This window comes from Xyrauchen texanus, chromosome 1 (genome assembly GCF_025860055.1).
Source record: "Xyrauchen texanus isolate HMW12.3.18 chromosome 1, RBS_HiC_50CHRs, whole genome shotgun sequence".
Lineage (NCBI taxonomy): Eukaryota > Metazoa > Chordata > Actinopteri > Cypriniformes > Catostomidae > Xyrauchen > Xyrauchen texanus.
In genome coordinates this window covers 5,940,550-5,968,263 of record NC_068276.1, presented here as the reverse complement: position 1 = coordinate 5,968,263, position 27,714 = coordinate 5,940,550, and the positions used below count along the sequence as shown (strand labels likewise).

General features: G+C 39.7%; 1 protein-coding gene across 21 annotated transcripts in view; it reads left to right on the top strand.

The window, feature by feature from the left end:
* LOC127639549 (adhesion G protein-coupled receptor L3-like) overlaps positions 1-27,714 on the top strand; it is a 296,527-nt gene that overhangs the window by 256,438 nt on the left and 12,375 nt on the right. For 14 of the 21 annotated variants that reach the window (XM_052123117.1, XM_052122957.1, XM_052123044.1 and 11 more), the window contains 7 exons: positions 7,765-7,974; positions 8,900-9,120; positions 9,469-9,535; positions 11,353-11,444; positions 21,680-21,848; positions 21,946-22,071; positions 27,587-27,683. In XM_052123117.1, coding sequence (XP_051979077.1) covers positions 7,765-7,974; positions 8,900-9,120; positions 9,469-9,535; positions 11,353-11,444; positions 21,680-21,848; positions 21,946-22,071; positions 27,587-27,683 — 982 coding nt within the window. Of the gene's footprint in view, positions 1-7,764; positions 7,975-8,899; positions 9,121-9,468; positions 9,536-11,352; positions 11,445-21,679; positions 21,849-21,945; positions 22,072-22,235; positions 22,287-27,586; positions 27,684-27,714 lie in introns of all 21 variants that reach the window. The other 7 variants (XM_052121798.1, XM_052121959.1, XM_052121883.1 and 4 more) reach the window with 1 other exon arrangement.

The window sequence follows — 27,714 nt, the reverse complement described above, 5'->3', positions numbered from 1 at the left end:
ACTACCAACTTCTTATGAATGTGCTGGCTTTGTTTATATCACTGGTACTTGACAGGAAATAGACTAGATAATATGGTGCAGATGATGCATTTACGGAGAAGAACCTTAGAATTAAATTGCACTTGAACCAGCCCATTTCCACGTTGTGGACATAATTTCACCAAACCCACTTGCGCCTTGACTTAGCGCATGCTTTCTTCAGTTTTTGGCTTCAATGGATGGTTGGTTAGTTTGACAGCATAACACGCCATAATTTGATAGTAAAACACGCGGGTAATGTAGCTAAACAAACTTTGAGGGGTATTCGGAGTAAATTAAAGCAATAAGTCATGATAGGCAATGCATTACAGTCATTTTACCACTGGTAAGGTGCGTTCCTAGGCACGACATGATGCAGAGAGTTAAGTGGCATTGTTTCTATTGAGAAAGGTGGATATGGAGCAGATCTCTATGGAGACTGCTTATTGTTATTATTTGTTGATGACTCTAGGCTGAGGGGGACATTGTGGGAGATCAGCAGGTGGGCGGTCTTTATATTTCCATATGATCTATAATCAACGCTGATTCCCTGCAGAGCAAGTTAATACATGCTCAACACACACAATCACACTCTTGTACGTGGGCATATTTACAAGACTTCATTGATACTGTTGCTTATTTGTTCTTTTTGTATACATGTTTTTTGTGTAAAGGCCAACATGATACATTTGACACAACATGACGTCTCTGGGTTTTATAAATGTTTGTAATGTATTCTATTTAAACTGATCACCTTTTAGAATTGTTGTTTTTATTTTTATGTTTGTCTATTCACAGTCTAGCGTTTGTGATAGACCGTGTGGTCTTGTGAACAATCGGTGGTGGGGTTGTTTTTCCGTGGCAGGCGTGGGACTGCAAATGGCATCTCGGCCAGGTGCATTTAGTCCAAAAGCCTCATTAACATTTTCCTTTCAAAGGCTAAGTTCAGTTTTACCTGGCGAGAAACCAGAAAGCCTCAGAATATGATACATGAAAATACAGAATAGAAAAGGGTGGAAATGTAGGGGGAGAATTATTTCACATTTTGACGGATAGTCTGTGTAAAGTTGCCCTGCGGAGCAGCGTCGAAACAGTCGTGATCCTTCAGGGGAAGAGAGAGAAAAAAGGAGAGTGGATCAGTGAGGGGCATTTTGATTAGCAAGTGAGAGGGAGAACTGCAGGTGTCCTTCAGGTATATGAGATTTCATTCACATTGTTAAAGTTAAATAGGGTAGCTTAGGGTCAAAAGACATAGACGCCCACTGCAGAAGGAGAACCAGATAATCACCACTGGCTTAGCCACATCCACAGCACGCTGTGACACACCCACACAGGCCTAGCCACATCTACATCAGACATGATGTGTGTTCGACTTCTACTGTGCTTGCCTTACCGATCGGTGAGATTTGCCAGTTGCAGTTGGGGAAGGAGTTGTAAAGAGAGATGTCAAGCCGGACACTTCTGTGATTCTGATTGTGTGCTGAATTTACATCATTCACATCAGAGAGCACAATGTTTGCTTTCTTTATCACAGACGAAGTGGATGTGATTGAAATTCAGATAGACAGATGCTTAATTTTTACATATAATAATCAAAAACACTATTAATTTGAATATGTTATGTGCCGCTTAATAAAGTACCTGTGTGTAAAAAAAGAAAGTCATCTGACTTAACCACAATCATGGCAGACATGGACACACCGCATTGCATCGGATTCAACCAAACTCACTGCAGTCATGGACACACCCAAATCTGACTTAACCACACCCACTGCATACATGGACACACCCACATCACATTGGACGTTACCACACCCATTGCCGTCATGGACACACAGAAATTGCATTGGATTCAACCAAACTCACTGCAGAGATAGACACACCCACATATGACTTAACCACAATCACGGCAGACATGGACACATCGGCATCGCATCGGACTAAACCAAACTCACTGCAGTCATGGACACACCCAAATCTGACTTAACCACACCCACTGCCGACATGGACACACCCAAACTGCGTTGGAATTAACCAAAATCACTGCAGACATGGACACACCAACATCTGACTTAACCACAATCATGGCTGACATGGACACACCGGCATCACATTAGACTAAACCAAACTCACTGCAGACATGGACACACCAACATCTGACTTAACCACAATCATGGCTGACATGGACACACCGGCATCACATTAGACTAAACCAAACTCACTGCAGTCATGGACACACCCAAATCTGACTTAACCACACCCACTGCATACATGGACACACCCACACCTGACTTAACCACACCCATTGCAGTCATGGACACACCCAAATCTGACTTAAACACACCCACTGCCGACTTGGGCACACCTACATCTTATTTACCCACAACCACTGCAGACATGGATACACCCGAATCACATTAGACTAAACCAAACTCACTACATACATGGACACACCCATATCTGACTTACGCACACCCACAGCAGAAATGGACACACCCGCATTGCATCAGACTCAACCACACTCACTGCTTATTATTATAAAAAAAATTATTCCGTTTTTGGCTTCAATGGATGGTGGGTTAGTTTGACAGCATAACACGCCATAATTTGATAGTAAAACACACACGGGTAATGTAGCTAAACAAACTTTGAGGAGTAATCGAAGTAAATTAAAGCAATAAGTCATGATAGGCAATGCATTACAGTCATTTTACCACTGGTAAGGTGCGTTCCTAGGCACGACATGATGCAGAGAGTTAAGTGGTATTGTTTCTATTGAGAAAGGTGGATATGGAGCAGATCTCTATGGAGACTGCTTATTGTTATTGTTTGTTGATGACTCTAGGAAGAGGGGGACATTGTGGGAGATCAGCAGGTGGGCGGTCTTTATATTTCCATATGATCTATAATCAACGCTGATTCCCTGCAGAGCAAGTTAATACATGCTCAACACACACAATCACACTCTTGTACGTGGGCATATTTACAAGACTTCATTGTTACTGTTGCTACATCTGACACAACATGACGTCTCTGGGTTTTATAAATGTTTGTAATGTATTCTATTTAAAATGATCACCTTTTAGAATTGTTGTTTTTATTTTTATGTTTTTCTATTCACAGTCTAGCCTTTGTGATAGACCGTGTGGTCTTGTGAACAATCGGTGGTGGGGTTGTTTTTCCGTGGCAGGCGTGGGACTGCAAATGGCGTCTCGGCCAGGTGCATTTAGTCCAAAAGCCTCATTAACATTTTCCTTTCAAAGGCTAAGTTCAGTTTTACCTGTTGAGAAACAAAAATGCCTCAGAAGAATGAAAATACAGAATAGAAAAGGGTGGAAATGGAGGGGGAGAATTTTTTTTACATTTTGAAGAATGAAAGAATGGCCTCAGTCTGTGTCAAATTGCCCTGCAGAGCAGCGTCGAAACTCGCTACATACATGGACACATCCACATCTGACTTACGCACACCCACAGGAGAAATGTGATCGGACTCAACCACACTCACTGCAGACATAGACACACCCAAATCTGACTTAACCACACCCACTGCAGACATGGACACACCCGCATTGCATCAGACTCAACCAAACTCACTGCAAACATGGACACACCCACATCTGACTTATCCACACCCACTGCAGACATGGACACACCCACATTGCATCAGACTCATCCGCACTCACTCCAGAAATGGACACACCCTAATCTGACTTATCCACACTCACTCCAGATATGGACACACCCACATCTGACTTATCCACACCCACTTCAGACATGGAAACACCAACAACTGAGTTACCCACACCCACTGCAGATATGGGCACACCCACATCTGTCTTAACCACACCCACTGCAGATATGGACACACCCGCATTGCATCGGGTTGTTGTGTCCTTGTTGTTTTAAATGCTTTTTGTGTTTTTCCAAAGTCGGAGTGCCTATAACTCTAGAAGTATTAAAGATGTCTTAAAACACTTTTAAATTCTGGATCAAATAAAAAATTCCTTTTGGTATCTTCATTTTTAGGGCCCAATATGTTTAAATAACAAAGATATAGGTCTCTCGAAGTGGCTCCATGTGTACTGTAAATTGTTAAATTATCTATAGGTCATGAAGTTTTTTTTTTTTTTATGATGATGTGTGTGTATATATATATATATATATATATATATATATATATATATATATATATATTATTATTTTTTTATTAATGTCTTGTCTTTGTTTATATCGCTGGTGCTTGAGGGAATGGACTATGCTAGGATGCAATAACCGGAGAAGAACCTCAGTATTAAATTGCACTTGACCCAGCCCATTTGCTTGTTGCGCGAGGCAATATCGCCAAAGCCATTTGCTTGTAGACTTAGTGCATGCTTACATGAAAATACAAAAACTTCATGGCCATGCCTACTGACTTTGCATGTATGACTTATCACTGGCGCTCTTAAAATAGGGTCCAAAATGTCCAATTTCAAAGTCCAAAAATACACTATTATTCAGAAAATGTGACGTATATGGCTCTTCAGTTTGTGCAATATCTTTTGGATTTCTCTAATGTAATTTTGAACGACCCTAAATCCTATCGGCTATTAAAAAAGAACAAGCCCTCTGATATGTTCCTCCCCATTTTCTTGTTTCCATAGGAAATACATAAACAGCGCTCTTCGGTCCATTTCATTGGGTCTTTACAGCATTTGGAGTGTTGCCACATGTTTGTTTGATGACATTTAGTGGGTCTCGTTCATGGAAAACAAATAGAAAATATATTTCTGTGTTAATTAATCCCACGTCAAGCTAGAAAACGAAAATCTGATGAGCTGTCCAGAGTGTGAACTAATGGGTAGAGATGCCGGCTCTGGGGAATATTGTCGTATGTGCAAATGTGGTGGGATATCAGAATACAAGCATTTCTCCTTGAATGTGTGACGTCAACCGTGCGCCCTGTGTTGCCAAACAGACGGGTGATCAATCTGGAAGCATGCACACAGACACACACACACACACACACACACACACACACACACACACACACACACACACACACACATATACTTATCTATTGTCCTCTTTCTGTGTGTTTGATGGTGAGCAGAGCAGAGATCTATTAATCACACACCCACTTCACCACTGCTGTATGTGTGTGTGTGTTTGTTTGTTTGTGTGTGTGTGTGTGTCTCTACTAGAGATGGCTAAATTAATGCGTTAACTCATGCGATTATTTAAAAATGTTATTTTTCTTATACACAGTTAACATATTTACCGATTTGACAGAATATTTTAGATATAGGTCGGAACCTTTGCTATGTGTCCTCCTGAAGTTTGCAGATGACACTACTGTCATCGGCCTTATCCAGGATGACGACGAGTCTGTACACAGTTGGGAGGATAAACAGCTGGCTCAAAACAACCTGGAGCTGAACACGCTCAAAACAGTGGAGATGATTGTGGACTTTAACTTAACCCCTAACCCCAACATTGACCCCACTCACCATTCTGAACAGCACTGTGGCAGCAGTGGAGTCATTCAGGTTCCTGGGCACTACCATCTCACAGGACCTGAAGTGGGAGACCCACATAGACTCCGTTGTAAAAAAAAAGGCCCAGCAGAGGTTGTACTTCCTTCACCAGCTGAGGAATTTCAACCTGCCACATGCGCTGCTGATACAGTTCTACCCTGCAGTCACGGAGTCTGTCCTCTGCACTTCAATAACTGTCTGGTTTGGTTCAGCTTTGAAATCGGACATCAGAAGACTACAAAAGGACAGTTCAGACTCTGAAATCACTCTGAACCCCACTGACCCAGCCCACTACCTCTCTGAACTGTTGCCTTCTGGCCAGCGCTACAGAGCACTGAGCACTTTACGGGAAATATCTTTTAGGTTACAAACTGGTAATTACAAGAGTATTATGCTATAAATGTGGTTTATGAGGACATTTCTAGTGTCCCCATAATTCAAATAGCTTAAAAAAAACATACTAAACGATGTTTTAAAAATGTAAAAATGCAGAAAGTTTTCTGTGAGGGTTAGGTTTAGGGGTAGAGTTAAGGTTAGGCGATAGAGTCTATAGCTTGTACAGTATAAAAATCATTATGTCTATGGAGAGTCCTCATAATGATAGCTGAAACAACGTGTGTGTGTGTGTGTGTGTGTGTGTGTGTGTGTGTGTGTGTGTGTGTGTGTTATAGACACATAGATTTACTTTAGCTCAGCATTGACTATATAAACTGAGGCTTTACTGTAGATTCCGCTGAGCAGGCGTTTTTACTTGATTTACTTACAGCACTGAGACATACAACACACACTCACACACAACACACACTCATACACAACACACACTTACTGTGTGTTGAATGTAGAGGAGATATAGTGCTCAAGGGTGAATGGGCTTCAGGAAGAATGATGTGTTATGTGCTCAACAGACCTCTGGGGCACACACACACACACACACAAACACACACATACACTGTGTACTATTACCTATGCAGTGCTCATTAATATTCATGAGCTGTATTCTTCAGAAGTGCTGAGATCCGGTCTTCCAGTCTCAATGTCTTCTGGGATGCGTCCCATATCAGCTGCGCTCTTTTCCCCTGGCTGTGGGCCCACCGTAGGGACCCTACAGAGGGAGTCCAGTGGGAAATCAATGACTGCTTGCCTGCTCAAGATCTGAGAGCTTAAAACACACCTTCTTAAAAATAATACTCACTGTCACAAACTGTAAAACATAAGAGAAATGCACAATAGAGCATAAAGTGAATTCAGGTCAATTGGGTGACTTTTTGACATGTGATATTTGTCTTTTTTGTCATTTGAATGGAATCAGTCTATTTTTTTATTTGGTGTGTGAAGTAATGTGTGTGTTATTTGTAGACTTAGTAAACCTCAATCTGTGCTGCATTCAAAAACATGCACAATAGGTTGATTTTTCATTACTTTAATCTTGTGAGAACTGAAAATGTAAATATGAGCGCGTATGTGCTCGTGTAGTAGCGGCAATGTAATTCAGCATTATTAAATTATGAATCTACGTATTGATTATCATTGTCTCATCTCTGCCAAACATGTTGAGTGGTCCAAACATCATCTGCATCCTGAAACTGAACTTTTCGTCAGATTTGTAGGAGTGAATGTACTTAGCTACATAGGAAGCTATATGATGTCCCCTTGCTCCCTATTTAGTGAATGACCTCCAGTGTGTCTCTTTGTTCTTACTTTATTACTGACTGTTTACTTGTCTTGAATAATTACTATATTTGATGACTTGAAACTATGTTTGTTCAAATTTGTTTATATCAAAATCGGTATTGAGAATCGTCAAATTGATTCCATATGTAAGCAAAATATACTTTATACCTACAATATGCCCAACTTAAAATGAAATAAATAAATTGAAATGAGCATCAAATTGAATCGAGAGCTTGTGAATTGGAATAGCAAAATCATGTATCGGTACACCTACCCCTAGTATAAATGGACACTGATGGCGCAATAACCAGAGAAGAACTTCAAAATGAAATTGTACTTGACCCAGCCAATTAGCGTTTTACACACACAATTTTGCCAATAGCACTTGGGCCTAGACTTGGCACATCAGACAGTCAATGAACAGACTGTGCCATCTGAGTTCCCAAACAATGAGGAAGTCAGTCTCAGCAAAAATTTTAGATTTTATTTGAACATGTTCTTATCTCTCTCTCTCTCTCTCTCTCTCTCTCTCTCTCTCTCTCTCTCTTTCTCTCCATAGACGGCAGACCCAGTTCATGATCTGTTGTTGGATGTCATAACATGGGTGGGCATCTTGCTCTCCCTGGTGTGTCTACTCGTCTGTATCTTCACCTTCTGTTTCTTCCGCGGCCTCCAGAGTGACAGGAATACCATTCACAAGAACCTCTGCATCTCGCTCTTCATCGCCGAAACACTCTTCCTCACCGGCATCAACCGCGCAGACCAGCCTGTATGAGAAAAAATGTCTTTCTTGTTTCCTACACCCTGAACACCCTTAACCCTAGACACTAGCCCTCAAACCCTGCCTTACAGTCTTACAATCAAACAATTAAGTATATTAATATTACACCAAGAACCATTTACACAAAATTGAGGTACACATCTGTAGAGGAACATTGACAATTTTGGTATCTAAAAACCTCTACCTAATTTGGCCTGCTTGTACCAAGTAACAGCGTAATTGCGGGTTAGCACTGCACCCCTCCATTTCAAATGCTGATAGACGATCAGTCTGTATGAGCAAAATTGTCTGTCATACATGATTGATAGAGTTTAAACTCTATTATTTAATATTTTTCAATTATCTGAGCAGGTGATCACGGTCACTGAACAGAATACATCAATGTCCACATAACACACCATCTCAAGGGAGACAGTGTGTGTGTGTATGTGTGGGTATGCAGTCCCATTTTTAAAAGGGGAAATGTGTAATTTTTGTGACAATAGCATCACCGAATGAAACTGCAATATTAACTATGACAACATAGGTACAGTTTGTCAAGAAGAAATTTGAGGTTGGCTTGACAAAGCCGAGCTTGAAAGTTGACAATGGATGGCTGGATGGATGGATGGATGGATGGATGGATGGATGGATAGATAGATGAAAGCCTTGTTTGGGTTTGTTTACATTAACATTTTTGACAGTTGGAGTTTGAATAGTCTTGACACCCCGTCTAAACCGCGTGGTGGACCGCAACGCTAACGTCTACACTGGACGCATTGAAGAATACGTTGTTTGTTGGCAGGAGTTGCGCCAGCGTGTGCAGCACAGAAATGTTTTTAACACTTCACTGTTAAGAAAGGGTCATTCATGAGCTGAGGACTGATGTATAAAACCTCTCACAGTTTGTGTAAGTGATGTGTGTCTGTTTCAGATCGCATGTGCTGTATTTGCAGCACTCCTGCATTTCTTCTTCCTATCGGCATTTACGTGGATGTTTCTGGAAGGCGTGCAGCTGTATATCATGCTGGTGGAGGTGTTTGAGAGCGAACACTCGCGACGCAGATACTTCTACCTGGCTGGATATGGAATTCCTGCACTCATAGTGGCTGTTTCTGCAGCAGTGGATTACCGCAGCTACGGGACTGACAGAGTGTAAGACACACACTCGTACACACACACACACACACACACACACACACACACACACACACACACACACACACATACACACACGTACAGTAAATAGAACACAGCCCCACTGGGATCTAATCAAGTACTTGTGTGTGAGGTTGAAGCTGGGTTGAAGACTAATGTTGCGGAAATTAAAGTTTGAATAATTGAAGGAAACTCATGTATCAGCCAAAAGACAAAAGAATCTTAGTTTACCTGCAGTATAACCTCCTGTGTGTGTGAGAGAGAGAGAGAGAGAGAGAAAGAGAGATAGAGAGAGAGCTCTCACATTTGAGTGACTTGAATGATGTGTCTCTCTTCTATTTTTAGGTGCTGGTTGCGGTTGGACACTTATTTCATCTGGAGTTTTATAGGTCCCGCCACGCTCATCATCATGGTAACTAGTCCTGTTAATTTCATCCAAAACCCTAGACCCTACATCATATACCTTACAACTTATAACTTACACCCTAGACCTAAACGTTACCCTATATCTTAAACCCTAAACGATAAATCCTACAACTTATACTTTACATTTTATACCCTGCACCTTAAACCCTACAGCCTAAACCCTAGGCACTATACCTGATACTCTAAACCCCACCCTGAACCCTACATGTTATACCGTAAAACCTAAACCCTAGTATACCCTACACCCTAATCCTCCTCCATGATCTTACACCCTAAACGCTAAACCCTACAACTTATACTGTACATCCTACATACATTTAACCCTAAAACCTTCATATTATACATTACAACTACAAGATCAGGAAGATAAGATCTTTCCTCGCTGAACATGCTTGTTCAGTCACTTGTCATAACTAGGCTGGTCTACTGTAGCTCTCTCATTGCAGGCCTTCCTGCATGTGCAATTAGACCTCTGCTAATGATCCAGAATGCAGTAGCACGTCTGGTCTTTAATGAACCAAAGAGAGTGCCTATCACTCTTTGTCTCTCTCCACTGGCTGCCGGTTGATGCACGTATTAAATTCTCAAGGCTTTGATGCTGGCATACAAAACAGTCACTGGGTCTGCTCCAGCATACCTAAAATCATTTATGCAGAACTACACTCCCGCCAGAAGCCTGCAGTCAGCTAAGGAACGTCACCTTGTTGTATCAACACAAAGAGGCACCAAAACACTTTTCCCAGACTTCCAGTTTAATCATACCACCTTGGTGGAATGACCTTCCCAACTCCATCCGTGAAGCTGATTCACTCTCTGTCTTAAAAAAACGGCTTTTCCAAGAGCACTTAACCAGTCACTAAATAAAATATATATATAATTCTTGATGCACTTAAATCTGTTTTGAATACTATTCTGATGCTAGTGAAACTTTGTAGTATGGCACTTTTCGTTCCAATGTCTCCATAAGATGATTAGCTTATGTTCCTCTTTTGGAAGTCGCTTTGGATAAAAGCGTCTGCCAAATGAATAAATATAAATGTAAATGTAACTTAAAGCCTACACCCTATACCTTATACTCAACACCCTAAACCATACACTTCAACCAAGATCTTACATTCCAAACGCTAAACCCTTCAACTAATACTGTACATCCTGCATACATTGTACACTGAACCCAACAACTTACACCTTACAACTTATACCATGCAACATAGGCCCAATAGCCTAAACCCTGGGCACTATATCTTACACCCTACAAACTATACTCTAAACCCCACCTTGAAACCTACCATTTAAACCCTACAACCTAAATCTTCACCTTCTACTTTACATTTTAGGTATATTGGTATATACACCCTAGACCCAACAGCTTCTGCCCTACACCCTTAACCCTAAACTGTATACCCTACTCTTTATATCCTAAACCCTAGACCTTACACCTTATACCCAAAATCCTGCAGTTTATACTGGACATCTTGGGTGTACTATATGCTACACCCTTAACCCTACACATATCTTAGATCTTATACCTCACATACTCAACCCTAACCATACCCTGCACCTTACCTTAAATACTACATGCCACCCTCTAAATTCTGTACCCTAAGCACCATATAGCTTTGCACAGTTTTCCTAAATTCAATAGCTTTAACCATAAAACCTACATCTTATATACCCTGTACCATAATTCACTTTTCAACCAAAAACCAGCATCCTTTAGCCCAAAACCATTAACCCTCTGGCTTACAGTTGTAATCCACACATTAAAATCCTAAACCAGTCCTGTGCTCCTGTTTTTGCCAGCTTAATGTGATCTTCCTGGGAATCGCTCTCTACAAGATGTTTCACCACACTGCTATCCTGAAACCAGAATCCAGTTGCCTTGACAATATCAAGTAAGCCTAATAGTGATGGGTGGGGTCTTTTAGAGGTGGCACTACCTGTTTGTTGAACAGTGGCAGACAGGAGGAATGTTTGGGAAACCTGTTTGTAAACAGCCATTGCAACAATCAATTCTATTTGGTGCTTCTTGTGGTGTAGAAATTACAAACTGTGTGTGTGTGTGTGTGTGTGCCTAACTGAATATCTACTGAGTAGCTAATATCGCACATTTTTTCATATTACTGTAGTAGGTTGAGGTGAAAGTAAACTGTGTGTGTGTGTGTGTGTGTGTGTGCGAGTGTGAGTGAGTGAATTCTATGGGGATGATGTTGTTACCTGAAGATCTGTGTTGTTTCACAGGAAAGAGCAGCAAACATTCTGCACAAATTAACCTCTGCATGCACATGAATATTCATCACACTATAGCCCTTTCAGAGCAGAGGCTGAAAGGGCTATAAATATGCAAATAAATGATTGTCCCTTTAGATCCAACACAGTGTGCAGGACAGTGAGCTGATGTGTGTGTTCATGTGTGCATGTGTGAGATTCATGATAATCAGATTGTTTGCAACAATGATCTTGCAGAATTGGTGCCACTGATGGAGCAATAAATCACAGTGGGCCATTGCCTGTGCGCATGTGTGAGACATGAATATATAATGTTGGTTTTTGTGTAATAAGTACTTTTGGCATTAATTTTCTCCATAGGCTTTCCTTAAATTTCTTCAGTTAAGAGTTTTAAACATTTTAAGCCTTGAACTAATCCAACAAGCTCCAAGACAAAAAACTTTGAAAAGCAAAAAAAAAAATAATTAAAAGTAAGGGTATTCATTGAATGTGTTAATTCAGTGTGATTAATTAGATATAAAATAACATCAATTCTCAATTTCTGTAATAAAGAATGTTCCTACTAACGAAGCAATTCAAGCTTGAAATACCATCTTTATGTTTTTTGCGTGTTGTAGTCAGCAGGAGGCAGTCAGCCCATCTTATGCTGTACAGGCGAAAAAGACAGCTTAACAAAGCACAACAGAATGCAGGGGTCTCGAGATGCGGCTCTTAAAGTTTCAAACTACATTTAACTTGAATGTAGTGTCCTAAAATGTGGTGTTTATAGCTAGAGATGCTAAAAACCATTGAAACGAATGCTCCAAAGAGATGAGACACTCCAACACTGTTCTTGTGATGCATTTCTACATGGGTCCAATGAAAATACTCACATTAGTGCTTTATGGGAGTTTATGCTCATTGTAGAACTTTGTTGCTGTGATTCCAACAGCGAATTTGACTATTAAGCGCAAGTTTATTTTTTAAACATTTCAAAATTTGAAATTAAACTGATTGTGGCTTCTACCAACGCATATATGATTGCTTAACAACCTCAGAGCTCATTGTAGGTCTGTCTCAACGGGTGATTTTTGCTTCCGAACTCGACCGTTCGCTCTGATGAAGGGTATTCTAGAAATTCATCATCACATAAAATTGAAGGGAATGATGTAAGCTGAAGCACAGTGTTCTGAACAACAACAGAGGTGATGTGTTTAGAGATGATGTGATTAATTCACAAGCAAGGGTCTTCTATCTCTCAGACTTCTCCCTCTCCAAGAGGTCTCAAATGAAATTGGATCATTCATGTAATCAGACATTCTATTCATGCTAATAATCAGATGATTATAGTCTGTTGTTCATAGTTTTAATACTCATCTGTACAAGTTTGATTGTAGAAGCGCTTGATTAGTCGCTCATGTAACAAAACACTGTGTGAGAGAGTTTATTTGTGGATATGTGTAGGGGGCCCTATGACCAAAATCTTTTAGCACTGTATGAGTCATTTTATACCATAGTATTGGTATAGTTCACTATATCATTATTTTTGCTAGAAATCCTATAATATGGTTTATATACAACATTACTATGTTGTAATGCATACTTTTGGACATATCAGTTTGATTTTACATTTAGCAGCCATACTTTTAACTGATGGCCTTGCAAAATATATTTACAGAAATATATACCGCAGTTCACTCATGATAACTCTCGGAAAGACGTGAGTCTTTAAAAGCATGTTAAATGTGCACTTAGTAATTCTGCAAATATCTCCTCAAATCTAGTATTTGTACACAGCCCTGGCTCTGTAAATGGGACAAAAACAAAGTGGAACAGACACACACAACACTACTACAGCCAATCAGCAACAGGGGGTTGTTCTTGCTCGTGCACAGCATGGGGGGTGGGGGCAGAGGGTGAGGGAAATTCATTAGAAGAGCGACGGCAAATCTGGCTGAAGAGATCTTTCTAAATTCCAAGGAGGACAAATGGCTGAGAAACAGAACAAGAGAAAAAGATCAGATGAATATAAACCAAAAAAAGAAGTATTATGTTAAGTCGAGAGCTAGGAACCGCATCAACATCGGCGAGGCTTTTCAGCGGTGGAGAGACCTCCGAGATGTAAAAGGCTTGAAGATGGAAGATGAAGTTGCTCTTTTTCTTCTCGATAGGTGGGTAAAATAAATGTTGCAATTATTCACAGAACCCATATATGCTGTTGTTGTGATTTTTGATTTAGTAGCAGAAGAGTTTTGAGTGTCTGTAGCTAGTCTGCGTAAATCCGTCTCACGTGTATGAACTTGGGGGAGGAGCTTCCAAAGGAGCACTGAAGGGAGGGGTGTGTTTGTTTTAGCAGTTGAGTTTGAATATCAACTTTGTTTCTCAGGAATCACTGAGTGCACCTTTAATGTGAGTATGACATACTGACTTGGTGGAGTAGATCTTCACGCCATTGCTGAATCAGAGCAAGTACGAAGACTTGCTACTGTTAAAACATAGTTAAGCATGTGGACATGCTGCTACTGCTGCACAATTACAGAACCACAAGACATGCTGCATTGAGCATGTATGACATGCTGCTGCACAACTGGACATGCATACAATCCCCATGTAGCAGACCTAGACAGGTGGTGCTGGGTAGGAGGAGGGTTTCAGAGAAAAAATTTCACAGCACACTGCAGTGAAACCAACTTGAAAACTTAAATGTTAGACAAACAGAGTACATGTGTTGATTGGCTACCTCTAAGCTGACCTGTCGGCTTAAACCATGCAAGCCGATTAGCTAACAAATAAAAAGTATAAAAAGCCTGTATGCATGCGTCATGTAGAATTTCATGGCTAAACTTCTGTAATTTTAAAAGGTATTGTAAAACCACTTCCAACACACAACAGTTTATATGGCATACCAACTTAAATATATGTGGGTCTGTTTTTCATTTGTATATAAAACGTGTTTAGGTTTGAGAATTTTTTGCAGTGTAAGTGCGTGTTTGTGAACATCAACTTTTCCACTGTTCACCATGATATGATTTATAATAATAATAAAACCATTTAAAACCATTGTTAACCAGAGTTAGGTTAAGTTTTAAAGGTTAACAATATTTTTCAACTTTTGCCGTCCATCTGGTGATTTTGGTTTTGATAAGTCATTTGTTGGGTTTGTGTTCAGAAAGGAGGGTGCTCACATGTTATTGAGTGTTGTGTCTGGAAGCTTTGTAACAGTTTTAGATTTGCTTTAGCTTTGTTTGTTGTTCCTTTATTTTTCGAGATTTGAAATTTTATTTCATTTGTCTAACTGTCTTTGTCATTACTTATATCATTAAATGCTTTTTTTTGTAATCTGCACATTTCAAAAGTATTATTTTTTGTTTCTCTTTTTGTTGTTTGTTCTTTATGTTTCTTCTGTTGTATTTGTCCAGATATCGCAATTATGAGGGTTGTGTCATAGTGGAGTGGCACTGGTAAGATCAAATGATTTCTAGACTTTACCTGCAATTTTTCCATCCGAATTTCACCAGCACCAGTCCTCTTTTTTTCCTTGTGTGTGTGTGTGTGTGTGTGTGTGTGTGTGTGTGATAGGGATTGGGATTGGGAGGTACACTGACAATAACAAATGTTGAATGCCCTGTAAGTTGACTTTCGATATAAGCATCTACCAAATTCATAACAGTCAATGTAAATGGCTCAATACAAATTAAGCTCTATGCAACAGATGATGTTGACTATATGTCAATATTGAAACTGCTTACTGAACTTGTATGTGTGTTTAAATCCAGCAGAATTATCACAATACAAACAATGATACCAGAAAGAGAAAAAAAATTATGTTTACATGGAGAAGAATCCACCCACAGGAATCATCGCTGTAACTAGAGCAGAATCAGAACATCATACGCTTAAAAGTGCAATGCATTACTGGAAATATGATTTTTGTTTATGTCACCGATGCTGGCCACATCCACTCTAATTCACACTATTTTACGTATAAAAAAAAGATTTTTCCATTTCCAAACAATGCGGTAATAGAGAGCGTTTTTGTATCGTTCCATTCCCGGCAGAGGAAAACGCCATGTTGCTGTGGATGAGAGGCATAGACACAGCAAAATCAATACATTTTTTAAATGAAAAAGTGCAGATGTTGCCTGAATAAAGGAACAGAGATATACGCATCACTCAGCACCTTGAGGACATTATTCACATCATAACATTACTGTCAAGAAGACTTTCTGCCTTCAAATTACTCAATTAAGACTTCCATTGGCATGCAGATTCGCTCTTGGAGACAGAATCAGATGGTATGATAAATTACTGTTAATTCACTCAATTCGTTTAAAAGCCGTTTGAGGCAAACTTTTATCATAATTCACGTAAATCTTTCATGTTTAACCCCAGCGATCTGCAGCAGGATACCTGAGGGAGGAGACGTGTTCATTTTGTGTTTGTAAAACTCCCAGCAGGATGTCTTTAATGCAATAAATCACCACTATTGAATTCAATTAAACTTCAAATGCACCCTGGGTTTTTCGGTGCGAGTGTGTGTGTGTGTGTGTGTGTGTGTGTGTGTGTGTGTGTGTGTGTGTGTGTGTGTGAGAGAGAATGTGTGAAGGAGTTAGCGGCATATCTTTAGGAAAAGAGAAAGTAAAGGCCAATTGGCTGAGGTTTAGTGATATCACAAAGACAGTCTCTGGAGATGAGATCTTTACTCTAGCTTCAGTGCGAGAGACGGTGGGATATCAGTCCCTTGACAAAAGAGCTAGAAATGGAGGGATAACACAAGCTAAGAGGTTTAGATATAAGTGTGGGGTAATTAAGAGCTCTCAGTGATAGGCCCCTATACACTTGTATTTGCAGGGATTAATAGAAAAAAGGAGAGCAGAGGTCTCAAGATATGATGAGAGAATGAGTCCTGATAGAACTGGACAGATTGACGAAGTCAATTGCAAAATGTATCCTAGTCTCATAGACTGAACATTACTCTTACTACACTTTTGTAAATTGAGTTTTACGTGCCACAATCAACATTTCACCGCAGTTTCCTGGTGAAATGAACACTAGGGGCACTTCAACAACTGTGCACTTTATTCACTTTCACTCAAGTCACGAGTACAACGACTGATTATGATGTTATTTTTCACACTATTACTCACAAACTACTATCTTAAGATATCGAAAACTTTTACTGTAACACATAATTTAAAAATGACATGTTAACACTTGTATTACAGACTCACCTACTTTTACACACTTATTCCAATATAAATAGTTCGCGCAATAGCTCGCCTGTTTGAGTGTTGGGCTTTGGATTCGGAAAATCGCGGTTCGAGCCCAGCCAAGTCTGCAAGCTGACATGTTTGATAATGTCATAGAAGTGACACAAAGTGCTTTTAGGACACTATCAGTTAGGTTTTGGGGCAGCTGTGGCTCAGGTGGTAGAGCGGGTTGTCCAGTAATCGCAGGGATGGTGGTTCGAATCCCGGCCCACAAGACATTGGTAGGCTAGCGCCTTGCATGGCAGCTCTGCTGTCATTGATGTGTGAATGGGTGAATGAGACGCAGTGTGAAGCGCTTTGAATACCGCTAAGGTTAAAAAGGTGCTATATAATGCAGACCGTTTAGGTGTTGGTTAAGGTTTGTTTTGTTCACTTCTCATTTGCTTTCACAACACAGTTGTTTAGGCTAAATCGACAAGACATAAAAAAAAATGCGACAATTATAATTGCGATAATTTGATTAATGAATCTGCATATCATGTAATGAAATTGATTAATATCTTTAATTGATAGAGCTGAATGGCAATGCATTCAATAGGACAATTTATCAAATTAGTAATTCTGACTCTTCAATAACTTCTGAAGCTGTTGACATTTTGAAAGAAATATTTTTTATACACATCACCTTTAATTAATACTTTTAAAATGAATGAAGAGTGCCTCTGTAATACATTATATATTTCCTGTATGTTTCGATAAAGTGTTACTGCAATCCCTTTTAATTTCTTTTGATATTTTTCACTTCTTAAGATTTTCACGTCTTACTAGCTACGCAAATGCACCCAGTGCATCGCACCTCCAGACGTTTATGGGCCAATAACCCAGATGAAATGCCCCTATCATTAATATGGACCCTGCAAAATGACGTTTATTAGTTTTAACTTTAATTCCATCAATCATTTATTTTGCTGTGAACCTCTTGTGGTTATTAGACCCCAACTCGACATATGTGTGTGTGGTGCTTACATCTGGCTCCTGTGCACCTCTGTAACCATCCCTGTGTGTCTCTGTGAGTGATGTGTAATTTGACCTAATAAGATAAAGATACTGTGGCTATTGTTGTGTTTTGGTATTGACAAATTATAATACAAGTATTATATTAAAATAGTATATGAGAAAATATTGATACAGTTTGAGTTTTAATGAGCCAGTACTCTTCTTCCCTGACGAAAAAGGCTTGTAGAAAAACAAATATTATAAATCATCATAAAATCATAAAGATACACTAAACATACACTACAAAAAAATTTTCTCCCCATTTTGCCCCAATTTGGAATGACCAATTCCCAATGCACTCTAAGTCCTCGTGGTGGTGTAGTGACTCAATCCAGGTGGTTGAATCTCAGTTGCCTCCGCGTCTGAGACCGTCAATCCACGCATCTTATCACGTGGCTTGTTGAGCACGTTACCGTTGAGACATAGCGCATGTAGAGGCTTCACGCTATTCTCCGCGGCATCCACGCACAACTCACCACATGCCCCACCGAGAGCGAGAACCCCATTATAGCGACCACAAGGAGGGTACCCCATGTGACTCTACCCTCCCTAGCAACCGGGCCAATTTGGTTGCTTAGGAGACCTGGCTAGAGTCATTCAGCACACCCTGGATTTGAACTCACGACTCCAGGGGTGATAGTCAGTTTCTTTACTCACTTTACTCAATAATTGTGTCAGGCCCCAACACAATTATTTATTAGCTTATATTAACATCACCCAAATATTAACGAACTTGGCAATCTAGAAATAACTAAAAGCACTATCAGTTACCTTGGCATTGGAAAATGGACCATAGTGAGTCAACATGTACTAAAGCCATTTCACCGGCACGGTTGATCTCGGTTTGCGAACTATGCTGAGAATTGCAATCGGAGAACGGTTTATAATCGTGCCGTGCTGAACCGTGCTCATGTAACCATTCCATACCTTGCTCAGAACTGTTTGGCTCTTTGGTGGAGAAGCGGCTTGTTGGTGCATATAAAATAAAAATGTTTAATTGTCATTATTCCTTGGTCAAAAACAATGGGGAGAACATTAACACAATCATAACTTAAGACCCGACTGTAAATTCCATAATAAAAGTACATATTGTCCTACCATCGAAGCATTGAAGCTTGAAGCACATCTAATTTTGTATAAATATATATATATTTGGTGTTACCACCCAGTACCTTTAAAACGACATCAGTTTTCTTAGGTACACTTGCGCACAGTTTAAAAATGTATTCTAATTTTCTTTTGCTTTTCCTTTAATTCCATTTATTTCTCCAGTTATAAGGATTATGATCCAGAGATCAAGTAAGCATAGTATATCCAGCATCTCTCCGTCGTTGCTCTCCTCTGTCTCTCCGGCTCATATTTCCCCACTTCACTCGCTTCTTGTTTTTAAATTGTCATTCACGGTGCAGTACGGAGTGCTGTCAATCACTCCGACAGCCTCCGCACCCCCTCTCTCTGTCTCTCTCTGTTTTCTCATTCTCCACTCATAACCTTCTGAGCACCCTTACATTTTTTCCCCTTTATTGTGTGAACTATCCTGAGACGTCTCAAACTGATTTTTGAATCGAAGCTCTGAAATACATGTTATTCAGGAAGGTCATTGTAGCAGTCAATTACATAATAAGATAAATCCATTTCAGTGTGATGGGTCATTTCTGGGAACAAAACATCTTTAATGAAATACTTAGGGAAGCATCACTGCAGCAAATCGAAGGGAAGGCAATAGGCCAATTAATGAAGCGTTTGAAGGCAGGAATGTGAAGCTTTCGATTTTATAATTGTACTCATATTAGTAGTTCAGTTAAAACTTGTGTATTATTTGAGCTGTGACGTTGTTTAAATCATTGTTTTTGTGGTGGACTACTAAATTGCCCTGATAACTGGTTTTCATGGCAAAACGTTGTAAATTTGGATAAAACAGAAAAGGTTAGCACGCAAACTTTGAGTGCTTGAAGTGTCCGACTCCACACTCCGTTAGTGAGTTAAAGAAGTACATCATCCAGGTACTCACAGTACACGTTTTCATTGCATTTTTATCTACTCGCTCTACAAAATTAAAATACGTAAAATAGTAGAGGTATTTGCAATTTGGGACGCACATGGGACGCACTGGTATGTTTTGTTTTTTAAATACGATTGCAGATACATTATGAAATTCCTGTATAGTGTCTGTGTGTAGTACTGTGCTATTAGTGGTATATTGGATGCACTGTATATGCAATTGCATGTTTTTTGGCGTTAAATTGAGCTGGATGTAATCGGTGGGGTGGATCTGTCGCCCCGCAGGTGAACACAACACAGACACGATCGGTTCAGCGCTCTCTGAAATGAACAAGGGGATGTGTGCTAACTGCCATCACATTAAGTGCAATGCTTAAAGGAGTAGTTCACACAAAAATGAAAATTCTGTCTAATACATAATAGATAATACATTTGTAAACCGCACTTTTTCTGACAGTTATGTCACGTCGCTATCTGCCATCCCTGTGCAAAGTTACAAAATGAACACTCAAAAACATGCCAGTTTTACTGAAAAAATGTGTTGGGACAACATGAATGTTTTTGATTGGTTATATGAAACTGGGTAGGGGATTTCTAATTCCAAGCATGCTTTGCATGGAGCTCGATTGGGAGATTAAATGGTAAAAGAAAGCATTATTTGTGCAAGATGAATGCAAAAGGGGGAACTTGTTTGTCTTTCAAGTCTTTCATGGGTTGAGATTGATAATAGTTTCTACTATGTTGGAGTTTTAGGGTATACCGTGGTGGATAGTGAAGCCTGATTTTAGGTTTGAGTCGTCGGACAGGTACAAGATAAGAATGCTCTATATTACTTTACTCATTGAGTGATTGCTATGCTAACCAAGGCATAGTGTTTCCCATTGACATTCACTGTACTAGCTGATATATAACAGAAAGAGATACATTTTGAGTTATCTTAATATGTCTAATGTAGTTGGGGTTACTCAATTCAATTAGGTTCCTCTACTTGAAATACTTAAATTGAGATTACATGGAAATTCTAATACAAAAAAACTCATTTCAAACACATGGAACCACTGTCCGTGATTGTATCAAGTTCAGCCAAAGAGGTTTTTTTTTTTTGAGTGTGTGATTACATAATAATAATAATAATTAATAATTCATTATATTTATATAGCGCTTTTCTAGGCACTCAAAGTGCTTTACATAGTATAGGGGGAATCTCCTCAACCGCCACCAGTGTTCAGCATCCACCTGGATGATAGTGTACAGCTTTATAAGGTCATGACAGGAGATGAAATATTGGAGATAACCTTGGACAGTCAAGCGATAGTAGTCTCATGTTAAGACTTATTCTTCTGTGTATCTTAACATTTAACCAAGTGCAATGCCTTGCCCCAAATACTTCTGTTGGTACATTATAGTCCATGCATTTCCTCATTATTTTTTACAAAAAGTCGATATCGCATTTCTGGGGTAATGAATGTGGTAAGGACTTGTTTTGAACCTGAAACTTTTCTTAATTCACTGAATGGGTTAGAACTAGTCTCCTTGAGACAAATTGACCAGTTTAGGAGCTGATCTACCACTTATGCCTTGTATTGTGAGTAATTGGTTTTAAAAGCATGCTTTGCAGTTATATTAAATGGTAATATGGTGTGTGTTTGTTTCAGATCGTGGGTAATTGGAGCCATAGCATTGCTCTGTTTGCTGGGTCTGACCTGGGCGTTCGGGCTGATGTATGTAAACGAGAGCACCCTGATCATGGCGTACCTCTTCACCATCTTTAACTCCCTGCAGGGCATGTTTATCTTCATATTTCACTGCGTCCTACAGAAGAAGGTTTGGAAAACTCGTAAAAACACACGCATATGTGATGAAACCAACAGTGAAAACTCAGCCAATCGATGCCATTTCTACCTTCAATGTGTTTGTTTAGGTACGGAAAGAATATGGGAAGTGCCTCCGGACACACTGCTACATTGGGAAGAGTGTGGACTCCTCTATGGGTTCAGGGAAAAGTTCAGTATCCCGTGGACCTGGACGGTATTCTTCCGCCTCACAGGTAGAGGCTGAAATGAACACACAATCACGAACACACCACTCAAAATCCATTCTGTTGAGAAATTTTGTGTCAAACCGCTGTTAATTTCATTGTAAAAGTCCTTGTGTGTTTTCCCTCACACTTACTCTGTCTCTCTCTTTCGTTTTCTTGTCTTTCATCACAAGGTTCACCACCCGCCTTGTATGACAAACTCCTCACAGTTACAGTATGAACAAGTAACTATCAGCCCTATCATTTTATACATTGCTTTATTAGTTCAGTAACACTCACGTAGCTTCTGCTGTATACCTAAAGGACAGCTCACCTAAAAATGACGCTTCTTTACGCGCCGTCATGTTTTATTTCTTCCTCGCGATTCAAATGGAGATGTTTAGGTTTTCCATTCAATTAAAGTAAATGTGGAGGTTGGCTGTTGAGCTCCATAAATGACAATTGCTTTGAAGAGAGAAATTTAACTCTGTATTCATTTTCCCCTCCGCCACGGCTTTCAAATCTCATTTGCACTTGCGCACATTCCAATATGGCTGCCAGGTTTGACGTCAATGACATCAGTGCTTCTAGTGTGTTTTGTAGCTGATTGTCTGGATGTACCTGTGGTCTTCAGTTGTATAAACTACTTTTGTAATTTTATGGTGCATTTTTAATGCTCAACAGCCCCAGTCCCCATTCATTTTCATCATTGGTGGAAAACAAACAGCCTGATAAACATCTCCTCTTGAAAACAATTATGACAGACTTTTCCTTTTTGGGTGAGCTATCCCTTTTATTTTGCCACTGTAGACATGTTGAAAATTCAAAATTCAAAGAAAAGTGGGAGTTCTATTGAATTTAGGAAGATTTATTAAGAGATTGAGAATTGTGGACTTAATATTTCTTTTTTAGTGCAAATTCAAACCCTGCACAAAGAATGTTTTCATTCATGGAGAAATATTTTTAAGAAAGCAAGTTTATTTCCAAGTCTGTCCTTCGAAGGACTTAACCATCAGTTGCTTTGGAAAGATATGGAGGGAGGCTTTTCAATTTGTGCCGTCTTTGATCATACAAATCTTTGGCTTTGCATATCTCTGCTGTATAATCTCATTTCCATGGTAACAGTATGCCTGCTTACATTATTTCCATAGAGACAAGGTTTCCAATTTGACCTTTAGCCTTTTAGGTATAATCTGCTGAGATGTCTACAAACATGTGTAACAGGATGCAGACGTGCAAGAAACACGCGGCATTGACCCGTGACCTGTGTGTGTGTGTGTGTGTGTGTGTGTGTGTGTGTGTGTGTGTGTGTGTGTGTGTGTGTGTGTGTGTGCGTGTAAATGTCAGAGAAATGAGTTATATGCTTTGAACGGTGTGATTCTTAATGCGGACAAGATTCTTTTACTTGTTGTGACGAGGAGGAGGGTGTGGCCTGGCCGTAAGGATGGACACCTGGCCTCGCCCTCCTCCTCGTCACACTTATGTTTCAGTATTTGGATACTTAAAGGAATAGTTCACTCAAAAATGAAAGTTTACTGATAATTTACTCACCCTCAGGCCATCCAAGATGTATCTGAGTTTCTTTCTTCACCAAAACAGAATTTAAGATTTTTAGGATTTCATTTCAGGCCTCCTCCTTTTAACAATGCAAGTGAATGTGCTCCATTTTTTGATGGTCCAAAATGCATATTTAGGGTGCATCAAAATAATCCACATGACTCCAGTCAACTATTAAAGTTCCTCTGAACCCAAACGATTGATTATTTTAGAAACAAAACAATACTTATATACTTTTTAACTATAAATGTTCACTTCCTGGGAGGTGCGCTTATGAGAAGGATGACATAAGCTCGTTGTTAAGGTCACGCATCACATGGAGAAGTCAGGAAGCGGGACATTGTTTACAAGTAGTGGGAATTGGGCATTCCAAATTGGGAGAAAAAGGGGAATAAAAATATATATAAACTTCCTTTTACAGGACACTGTATTTTAAACATAATTTTGTAAAAATTCAAATAACTTTACAGATATTTATTAAAAAGGGTTTAAACAATGTTTTCCATGCTTGTTCAGTGAACCATAAACAATTAATGAACATGCACCTGTGGAACAGCCGTTTAGACACTAACAGCTTACAGATGGTAGGCAATTAAGGTCACAGTTATAAAAACTTTCTACTGACTCTGAAAAACACCAAAAGAAAGATGCCCAGGGTCCCTGCTGATCAGCGTGAACGTGCCTTAGGCATGCTGCATGGAGGCATGAGGACTGCAGATGTGGCCAGGGCAATAAACTGCAATGTCCATACTGTGAGACGCCTGAGACAGCGCTACAGGGAGACAGGAAGGACAGCTGATCATCCTCGCAGTGGCAGATCACATGTAACAACACCTGCACAGGATCGGTACATCCGAATATCACATTTGTGGTACAGGTACAGGATGGCAACAACAACTGCCCGAGTTACACCAGGAATGCACAATCCCTCCATCAGTGCTCAGACTGTCCACAATAGGCTGAGAGAGGCTGGACTGAGAGCTTGTAGGACTGTTGTAAGACAGGTCCTTACCAGACATCACCGGCAACAACGTCACCTACGGGCACAAACCCACCTTCGCTGGACCGGACAGGACTGGCAAAAAGTGCTCTTCACTGACGAGTCGAGGTTTTGTCTCACCAGGGGTGATGGTTGTATTTGCGTTTATCATTGAGAGGAATGAACGTTACAACGAGAACTCTGGAGCGGGATCGATTTGAAAGTGGAGGGTCCGTCATGGCCACAGGATCATCAGACTGAGCTTGTTTTCATTGCAGGCAATCTCAATGCTGTGCGTTATAGGGAAGACATCCTCCTCCCTCATGTGGTACTCTTCCTGCAGGCTCATCCTGTCATGATCCCCCAGTATGACAATGCCACCAACCATACTGCTCGTTCGGTGCGTGATTTCCTGCAAGACAGGATGGTCAGTGTTCTGCCATGGCCAGCGAAGAGCCCGGATCTCAATCTCATTGAGCACGTCTGGGACCTGATGGATCGGAGGGTGAGGGCTAGGGCCATTCCCCCTAGAAATGTCTGGGAACTTGCATGTGCCTTGGTGGAAGATTGGGGTAACATCTCACAGTAAGAACTGGTAAAGCTGGTGCAGTCCATGAGGAGGAGATGCGCTGCAGTACTTAATGCAGCTGGTGGCCACATCAGATACTGACTGTTACTTTTTGGACCCCCCTTTGTTCAGTGACACATTATTCCTTTTCTGTTAGTCACATGTCTATGAAACTTGTTCAGTTTATGTCTCAGCTGTTGAATCTTTTTATGTTCATACAACTAAGTGGGAGGTTAACTAATTGAAATAACTAGGTTAGGGTTAAGTATTCATTGCAATGGGCAATAAATCTCTTAAACTCTCATCCTCCACAATATTAACCATCCAAATTGTCTGGTAAGACGGAAGCGCAACACAGGGCCGGGGAAATGCTGATGCTTCACCCAAAGCTGTAACCAGCTATGAGGTCACTGAGGTCTGGATCTTGATCCATTTTTCATATTCAAAAATACATTTTTGATGATATAAACGACTGAATAATTTTTTTTAGTTGAAAACTTTGAGTGTCTGCATGCATGTAGAATTTAGTTTAGACCGTTGGCTGGATACTTTGGTGTCCGCAAATCCTACAAGAGTGTGACGAAATGGCACTACCTGGCCGTTTAGCGCATTTGCCGGGCAGAGCAGAGTAAAAGTGGTACCGGTCTCACTAATCTGTTGAGCCTGCTCTGCGCTTGCGGCATGCTGTCCCGAGGTTAACACAGTCAGTGCGAGTCACGTGCAACCCATTTGAATTTGACACAGGATTCTCTGTTATAAACCCATCTGATATGAGGCACTTAAAGGCTCTGTGCTGAATCTAGTTGAAACAAGATTAAAGAGTCCATCATTTTAAACTACAGTGACGAGGTAAACAGGAAAACATTGCTCCATTGACAACAGTAATTACAGGCTTCATTCCACAAATCAGCACCCTTATAGAAATATACCTGACAGTTACTGTAATAACAATAACTGTAGTAGTAACTATGGCATTTGGCCAGAAATAGTTTATATATTTATTAGGGCAATAAAAGTCACTTTTATGTAGGTTGTTTTTATTATTTCTACATGTGTTTGATATTGTTTTTTGTTACAAATTCCATAGATTTTTTATCATGGTCTTAATAATACCATAGTTAAACTCTAGATACTATGCACGAACAATGGCAAATCGTCATAAAGGCAAATACAAAGCAGAATTTATCCAAAAAAAGCTTTAAAGCCTGTATACTCATGAATTAAGTATGAAGTTATGACTTTTTGTCCTTTGTAAATATGTTCAGATCTAATTAACTTTAATTGAAAACGGTGAATTAAAAGTGCAGTCCGTAACTTTTTGCTCATGTCATCTTGGACTTACAGTGACATCTAGTGGTGTAGATGCAGCATCATTCAAAATCAATAGTTTTCAGTCACAAATGCCACTGTAGAAATTCATTATTCACAATCAGCCATGATTAATTTAATCCAAGAGTGAAAGTGTCCAATAACAAGACAGTTACTGAGATTAAGCGAGTAGTATTCAGCTGGTCATGTGATTCTAAAATGGCAGCCCCCATGAGGGCGCCCCTGCCCAATGTAGAATCAAACAGCTTTTATAAAGTTACTGATATGACTACAATCCTCATCTCATCTGAGCGTTCGTGATTTTATACATATGTGTCAAAATTATAATTATTTTCTTTAGGAGTAAAACTTTTACTTAAAAAAAAAAAAAGGGGAAAAAATGACTGACTGCACCTTTAAATAATTAAGAGTCTGGCTAAATGGGAGTAATTGATTGTAACAGAGTTAACATAGCCCTAGATAAATTAGCTGTTAATTAACTTTTGCTTATTATTCAAACTGCATTTGCGATTGAAAAATTATTTCAGTATTATTATTGGTTTCTGTCCTTTCATTTTTATATAGAATTTTTATGCATGGAATATATTGCGTTTGTAGGTGTAGAATAATTTTGGTATAAGTCTTGACACCTTACTGTCTATTTTAAATTAATTGAGCAAAACAACAAACTAAACTGTGTTTCGAAAGTAACTTAAAAATAATAAGTAATGTTATTACTTTTCAGTGATGTAATCAGATCAGTTATCAGATTACAATTCTCTAGGAATAAGAAGTAATTTTTGGTGGGTTACTTTTTGGAGTATTTTACCCAACTCAAATTTGTCCTCTTATGTGCCACAGACGTTAGTCATATGGATTTGGAACAAAAGGAGGGTGAGTGAATGGAATTTCCATTTTTGGGTGAATTAACCCTTTAAGTGTCCACATGTTAAAGGACCTCACAGGGACACTTTACATGAGCATATGAGTGTGTCTTAGTTCAATTCTGTCATCATTTGGCGCAGTTTATTTGCTAGTTTTGGTGCAATTAGTGCGGGCAGTTTCCAATGATTTTCTGAATTAGTCTTTGGTAGGATGTGTGTGTAAAAATTACGATTTGGCATTGTTCACAGAGCCGAATCCGCCGGATGTGGAACGACACTGTGAGGAAGCAGACAGAATCATCGTTCATGACAGGAGACATCAACAGCTCTGCTACACTCAACAGAGGTACACACACACACACACACACACACACACA